This window comes from Anarrhichthys ocellatus, unplaced genomic scaffold (assembly GCF_004355925.1).
Source record: "Anarrhichthys ocellatus isolate YVR2014 unplaced genomic scaffold, GSC_Weel_1.0 scaffold18, whole genome shotgun sequence".
In the NCBI taxonomy this organism is placed as follows: Eukaryota; Metazoa; Chordata; class Actinopteri; order Perciformes; family Anarhichadidae; genus Anarrhichthys; species Anarrhichthys ocellatus.
In genome coordinates, this window is record NW_022280048.1 from 2,647,235 (window position 1) to 2,655,359 (window position 8,125).

The 8,125-nt window shown below is 44.0% G+C and overlaps 1 protein-coding gene across 2 annotated transcripts in view; it reads left to right on the forward strand.

Annotated features, from left to right (window-relative positions):
- Positions 1–8,125, forward strand: part of pls3 (plastin 3 (T isoform)) — a 13,074-nt gene continuing 4,949 nt past the window's right edge. The window contains exons 1-4 of one of the 2 annotated variants that reach the window (XM_031857376.1): positions 1–99; positions 5,040–5,145; positions 5,236–5,387; positions 7,908–8,037. In XM_031857376.1, coding sequence (XP_031713236.1) covers positions 5,085–5,145; positions 5,236–5,387; positions 7,908–8,037 — 343 coding nt within the window. In that variant the 5' untranslated portion in view covers positions 1–99; positions 5,040–5,084. Of the gene's footprint in view, positions 100–4,920; positions 5,146–5,235; positions 5,388–7,907; positions 8,038–8,125 lie in introns of those variants that run through there. The other variant, XM_031857375.1, reaches the window with a different exon arrangement.

The window sequence follows — 8,125 nt, forward strand, 5'->3', positions numbered from 1 at the left end:
GGGGCCAACATTCCCACTGCTGTCTCTACTTTTTGTCTCTACGTGGAGGAGGCAGGACTGCAGACTGGACGCTGTCTGGAAATTTCAGGCGCACCGACAGTGAGTACCAATTTCCTGGCAACTTCTATCCCAACAACTACTTACAGCTAGAGTTTGTCTCGGTTGCGTTTACTAAAAAATACCCTCCGTGTCTTGGTCGTTCCTCTCCGTGATACCGCTTGTCCTCGGTGAGGAGGGATGGAGTTGGAGGAGTAAACAGCGAGAGTTTCCTGCGCGTAAAACTTGCATATCAGTCGCTAGCCAGCTAGCTTTAGCTACACCTTCACTGTAGCCTATTCATCCTACGAGTCCTCCTCTGGGCGCTGGATAGCTCCTGGAAATACAGTAGCCTCTTTTAATTTGTGATCACTTTTAGTAGAAGTAACTAACTCAACTTAGGCAACACACGGGAACTAGTAGCATCACTGTAAAGCATGGGTCACTGTTAATTAATGCTCGGTGTGTGTGTGTGTGTGTGTGTGTGTGTGTGTGTGTGTGTGTAACCTCGCTGTGCTTTTGATCACACATCAGGTCTCGTTATGTGATGCAAGCACATGTCTGCAATATGTTTTAATGTATGTTATTGTATGTGCCACACTTCACTCCACATGAGTTGGTATAATTGATCTTCTGAAAGACATTGTTCTTATTTGCTCTTTATTTAAGTGGGATTGTGTGCTCGTGTAAACTGGATTACTAATCTGAGTGATTTACCAGATCTTTCCCGTCGAGCCATCTGGTGCTGCAGCACATGTACATCTGGGATCCCAATCGTGGATCACTGTTAGCACAGCCTTGAACAACAAGACTGCCCGATAGTATCGGAAAGTCCCGCATATTAACTTCATAAATATTGAGACTTGGAACAAGAACTGTGTTGTGAGTGCAGGCCCTCATCTGTGGTCCTCTTCCTTGCATCTCTCATGTTTTGGTCTTGTATTACTTGTGCAGTGGCATACTTTGATAGATGTGTTGTAAAATAGGTTTGATTGTTTAGTTCAAAAGTATTAAATCCATTATTGATATCAGGACAGGAGATAATACTGTTCATAGTGTCAACAGTGGGGAAAAAATGTTGTTTGCACATCATCTGCAGGGAAGAAAACAAGCTATAAATCATTTGAACTGTGCCCGTCATTAACCTGATTGGTGTGGGGAATTTGCCTGTGAATGTGCGCGTGTGTGGTGTGTGTACTTTGCTTTACACCAGCTAAGTCAAATGTGAGTTTCCCTTATTCATGCTGCAGAATCCCATTAGAGCAGCTACTGTAGGGGTTTTCAGTACAGTCTTTACGTCTGATGCTGTCTCTGTAAAGACAAAACAGACAGACGAGGAGGAGGAGGAGGAGGAGGGAGTGTGCTTGTATTTGGTGTCCGCTCATAAACACGCCGACACCTGTGTGAATGAACCGGTTGCCCTACCTTCTGCATTGTCAGGATTTCAAACAGGTGCTGTCACTTGTTTTTACGACGCAGTGAATGTAATCGGGTGACTTATTATCTGCACTTGTTTTTACGTTTTTAGTTTGCATCTGTTTTTTCAAGCTTATTCCTCTTTTAGAGAGTGCTCTCCACCAAGGCTATACAATCCCTTGAATGTGTTACTTTGTGAATAAAAAAAGTCTTTAATCTAAATCAGCATACAAATACACATAGTGATAGATAGTATAAAGGAAGAATTGTCCAAAAAACCATGAACTCTTTTATCGAAGTACTGCATATGTAGAGGTCAGATTTGAGGACTGGGCTGCTCTCTTTTTTTCCGTACTTGTACTACAACAAAAAATAATAGTTATTTATCACACGCATACATTCTCTCCATGTATACGTCCCCTGCTTGTGAAGTCGGGAGTACATGGCCTTGTAGCAGAGAGGGATAGAGTATCTCGCTCAGGGACACATGACATGTTCGCGTGAGGAAAGTGTGGCATTCCACAGTGACCGTGCCTTGTACTGTCTGATTATGCGGCGTTTAAAGGATAATGCTTTGCACTGCTTTTGTTGAGTAGCGGCAAACCCTTGCAGGTGTGGCTGATTACCTGCAGCATTAACAGCCCGACCCATCTGATTCATCAGCACCTCACTAACTTGTCTAATGACATTCCTAAGTGATGGTTAGCAGAGATTCCTGTGTTTAAACCTCTGCTGGCACAGGCCTCTTATACCTGCTACTACAGCTTTCATTTCTGGGATAGTGTAGATATAAAGATTAGCTGCTCATGGTCAGGGATGCTGTCATGGGACCACTTCATTTGAATATTTCCATGATGATTCACCGGTTACCTTCGCTTTGTACGCCTTTTATAACACCGCTAGACCCAGCCTTGCAGCTGCGCGTGATGTCAGAGTTGTGTAAACTCCACACATGACGTTTGTTGTCGGCACCTTCTCCTCACCTGTCGGTGTGGAAGTGCTTCTGTCGTCCACAACGGCCTTGAGTGCGAAATAAAGGAAGCCGCTGTCGGACTGTTTGGTGTTGTATGAGTCAGTTTGACTCACATCTGCAGGTGATTGTGACGGAGTATAAAAAAAATGTTCGTGTAGACTATGTTGGGTGTGTGCGCGTATGAACTTGACCACACTCGGGTCTATTTGTGTGCCTCACATTTCCCATGTAGCTGTGTGGATGAAGCGCTGACGGGGCGGGGTGTGTCAGCTCTGCACATTTAACTCTGGGGATCAGCCCTTCGCTTTCAATCCACTCCAAGATCCCGCAAAAAAGATCATAAACGGTGGCGTTGTGCTGTTTTTTTTCCGGCTCAACAATTAAAGCCAATGCTTGGAGAGAAACTACTTATGTATGTGAGCTTCTTGAATGAGTGAGCAGGGAAAAAGTCCAGCTGCTCTTGTTTTGCCACTGCTAGACATCGCATGGCCCTGGATGACCTGCGGCCCTGTTGGGTCAATAATGTGTTTTGAACTCCATCAGTAGTATTGATATGCTTTTAGGCCGACATTAGCCGCTCCATTTAGGAGCTTGCTGCCGCGTTGAAGAGCGCAGGAATTTTTCTCCCCTCTCCGAGCGCACAGTCCAGCTGTCAAAGACGGCAACTGTCTTCGGAGCCTGTCGCTCTGAACTCACTTTCTCGTGCGACACGGGATTTATTGCCGTTGTTTGTGTCGGCTGGTTACAAACGCTCCATTCTTCTGGGGCACCAGGGATTCGCCTCACAGTTGTCGCCTGCCATCTGTGCCCTCGCTCCATGTACTTAACCCCCTCTTCTGTTTTCACTCTCCCTCTGTCCGGGGTGTGCCGAAGGGCTGGCGAGGTGGAGGGGGTGTTTGTAGCTGGGTGCTGATATCCCTTTTTGGAGCAAAGTTAAATATAGCAACACCGGCGTCGTCATTTTCCTAATCGTTTAGTCAGGAGTTTGTGCTTGCCCTGATTTAGTAGTACTTTGTAGAAGGAAAAACACGCTGTTCTCTATGATTCACGGAGTGGCATTTTAAAGGTATCTCTGTTGGTGTTGGTGCTTAATGAATAGAAACATTTCATCTGAATGACTTTGTCGGGAAACTCACTTTTGATTATGTTTTGGGCAAAGTGTTGGTTTTAACTGAGCAACTGAGTCACATCTCGGAGACCACATGGCTACCGTTGAATCATCTTTCATGAGTTCTATTAATAGGTTCATTCATGAAAGAGGATGCACAGTTACTGGACCTTTGTTCATTGTGTGTCTGCTTCAATGTGAGCCTGTGAGGCTGCTGTGGACACCGGAAGACTAGATGGGCTGAAACCATTTAAACCAATTCAGGCTTAAATTTACCTTTTTAATAATCAGTGGGATTATAGTCTGTTTGACTAACCGGACATTTAACTATTCCCTTGTATTTTACACGTGTAGCACTGTAGAAGCCAGAAATGGCCTTGCCCATCGTTCTGACTAATGCACTGTATTAAAAACAAAAACAATCTGTACTTTAAATCAGGAAATGGGAACACTTTACTCTCTGGAAAAATCTGGGATCCTTCGTTCACCGCATTATAAAGCTCACCTTTTTTGTTTTCTGAACATTTTGTGTTCGAGAGGAATGCCACCGTACCGGTTTAGCCTCGGACAGCGAGGCAGCACACCCTGCTCACCTCTGTGTAAGCCAAGCCCGGTCTGCCCAGGCCTCGTGCATTCCTCCGCCGCTGCAGAACGGGAATGAGGCACTCGGAAGGAATTCCTTATTTTCAGTGACTTTTCAGACGGCCTGCTTTGCCTCAGAGGAGCTCAGGAACACTGTGGTTTTTTGAGAAGAGCAAAACAACCGAGACTTGAGTCTCGCTGGCTCATGTGACTTGAGTCTTTACACAGTTGAATTAACCTCTCTGCTCGGTGAGGACACTGCTCTCTGATTTAAAAATGTCAAAAAATACCCCAAAACAGCTTCGTGATGAACCAGCATATCAGGGAAGAAGCCGCAGATGTAATGTTGTCGCATGAAATCGCACTTTTCATTACATCTAGCTCAGTTTGCATGAAAGATTAATTCAACACTCAAATAAAATGATTGAAATCTGCTTTGTGGAGCCAATGAAAGAGCAAAAAAAAAACACAATAGATTATTATAAAAACTGTTTGTTTTAGAGGATTTGGAGAACATGCTGTTGTCGTTAACAACTTTGTCAGAGAGTGCTGCGTAAAATCATCAAAGGAGTGCAGTGGTCTCGGCTTCTCCGGCATTTGTGTTACAGCATGGGCTCACTGCTGTACAATGGAACAGGAAATGACTTTGATTATGGGAGAGAGTCATGCTTGGAAAAGAGCTGAAATTAGAAACCAAAGAGAACAGTAGATAGGATCAGCAGGGGTGGGGATCAGTGTGGATATATGAGGTGCGCACTACTTTAAGTCCTGACAGAAGATGGGGGGGGGGGGGGACGACTTTTGTTTCGCCTGGAGGAAATGTCACTTCTCTGTTGGCAGAAAGGTCGTGAGCGTTCAGCAGTCTGCATGGGTCTGTCGTTTCAAGACCGCGTTGACGACTCTGTGCTCTTTTCTTCTCCGCAGTCCCACTTTTTCTCTGAGCGACCACCTCGGGTCAATCACAGAAACATGACTGGAAAAATATCAAAAGAGGAGGTGGAGGAGATGAGAGAGATCTTTGACAAATGTGGTGAGTAAAGGCCGAGTTACCGTGAGTATGTTATCCCCATCTGTACCACATGTCCTGGTGTCTAATGGTTCTTTTTGGGGTTTTCTGTAGATCTGGACGGCAGTGGATATATCTGTGATTATGAGCTCAATGAACTCCTTAAAGACACCGGCCATTGCCAGCCTGGATACATGGTTCGAGAGATCATCCAGAAACTGGATCGCAACCAGGACAATAAGATCAGCTTCGAGGAGTTCCTGTCGGTACGTTAAGCGGAGCTCGGAGCGGTTTGCACCGTCGAGCTTGACAAAGTTTTAACTCTCTGCTCGGAGCTTTTCTTACTCTTGAGTTGGTCTTTGTTTTCTGTTCTGCCTAAAAGCACCTCGCCCTCCTGGGTGGGGCCACTACGCAGAGCTACTTTGAGCAGCTCCACGCACGGCAGCGTTGAAATGCCTCTACGAGCCACACACGCACACCCACACACCCACACACACCCACACACACACATATGCATACTCGGGGGACGTGGAAGTGAGGTCAGCAAAGTGGTGTGAGTTCCAGTATTTAGTTTCAGCAGTGATGACTGAGCAGTCATTCACAGAGGCAGCTTCTGGTTCAGGAGTGCAGATAATTCAAGACCTCACTATCAGAGGAGTCGACCAAACAACCTTCTCCAGCTGTGTTTTGTTTTTTTCAAGTGACCTGTTTTAGGGCGGGTGGCTGTTTAGTAAGTTTAACTCTGATTCGGATGCCCGAATATCTGGGAGTCAGTCTTGAAGTTAAGCTGTTACTTACTTTAGGTTTGATTTACTCTTTATGGTTTCCAGGTCATCCGAGTACCTTTTGTAGATGTAGCCAAAGTCGTGTGTGAAATATTAATCATGGAAATAATCAAATTATATCAAAAAGTCCTTTACATGCAAAAATCAGGGTTGAAACATTTCAAGACGACATTAAATAAAACCAGCCGATTTTAAATAGTACAAAGAAAAATCACATGGAATCAAATCCAGCAAAAATGTAATATAATTAAAAAAAATAAAGATTTGAATTGATTTTAAAAGGATGTCATTGATACAAGACTCGGATCCTTTTTTTGAACTATCTGTTTAAAAATATAGTTTGATGCACCTTCTCTGGTTAATTTCCAAAATCAAGTCATGGTGTCGACAAAGTTGGAGGAAGTTTTCTTGTGAATTTTCTCTGTCTCTTGTTGTTGTGCTGTGTTCATGTACCGGGGGGAAGGGAGGACATCTGGGACTTTCCAGTTAGCTGCCAAACAGCATTGTGCCATTGTGGTAGAAAGGTGTGTGCGTGTGTGCTGCTCCACATAAAACACCCCTTTAAAATATGTTCTTATGGGTGATAACAAACCAGATTAAATACAAATTAATGTGGATGTCCTCCCTATTGCCCACATAACTGGAAAAAAATAGCTTTCTGCTAAGTTGCTGAAATAACTTGAAATCCTTATCGTCTTTGCGAGGTCATGATTGTCTTATTGTGGTTGCCTCTTTTACCCGGCGCAGCCCAAAAAAATGCGAGCTGGCAACCCGTGACCTCGTGCTCACGGTCTCTCAGAGTCGGGCTGAATAGCTCATTGTGGCCGAGAGGCTGAGGTCACTGATGAAGCAGAGATAACTTCAGGTTCAAGAAGTATCGCGCACACCATAGAATACGTCTTATCAAAGTATGAACCACAGAGCTCTCTATGGTCCCATTGGGTGTTGTTGTTGAGACTGATTTATTGTTTATGGGTAATTATTTAATGTGGGGACGAGAGGGTGGTGTTAGTGTGGAGCCCTGGTGGTGTACTGTTACTCTTGATAATGGTATACTGGCACTCTCGCACTGAACACTATACTTAGATTAGAGGAGTGGTGAATGCACAGTCTCACTTTAAATCAGTACAGTGTACTTAAATGCACAACACAACATCAGTTTCTTCTATGAACCCTTCAAGCTGAAGTCTTCCTGGACCTTTCTGTTACAGTAACAGTGTTAGTTAAGAACTCACTCGTCTAGATGTTCATCTCATCTTCTCAGCCTTTTAGCTGGCAGGTTGTTCATGGAGGCTGACAGGAGCTCTACACGACAACAGTAACAGGAGAGAAGATGATTGAGGCTTTTACACATAAGTATGGCAGCAGCAAAAAAAAAGTGTTTTTACACCATTGATGAAGTCTTTATTTTTTTTTAAATGAATGACAAATATCCACCATGAGTGATTTTTATGAATCACTTCACCAGAATCACTGTGTAATGATTGATGTGGTTGTGATTTCTCTCGCTGTCAGTGGACACTTTAATACGTACACCTGTAGAATCTAATGCAATCTTATACAGCTGTTCTGTCATAAAGTCTGATGTCAATAACGTTGTTTTTTGCTGACGCTGTCATTTAGGTGTTATTTAATTTTGATGTGCTCGCATTGAGGTCATGGTTCATGGTGATGATGTGCTGGACCACATGATATTGAGAGAGAGAGAGAGAGAGAAACACCTGTGAATAAAGTGTAGTCCAGTACAACACAACCTTTTAACTATGTCAAAGTAACCTCAGTAATAAATGTAAAATTATATTACACGTTTCTGACATTGTCAGCAAAAACTGAACATGGTGAAATTGATGGCAGAATAGGGTTTACTGCATCGCATCAGATTGGACTTAAATAACCAACGTAATAAAGTGGCCACTGAGTTTTCAGCCGAAAACAATAATGCTGGATTTCGGAGGCATGGTGGTAGTTGGTCTCTGAGTATTTCTTTTGGGCTCTTTCTAGATCGTCCAGGAGCTGAAGGGCAGTCAAATAGCAAAAACTTTCCGCAAGGTCATCAACAGAAAAGAAGGCATCCTGGCTATCGGGGGGACGTCTGTGCAGTCGAGCGAAGGCACACAACACTCGTTCTCCGGTAGGACACACTCTCTCCTTCTAATGTTGGTCATTAACTGCTGACTATGTGCCATTTGCCCTTCAGCTACAGATGCCCCATTTGCCAA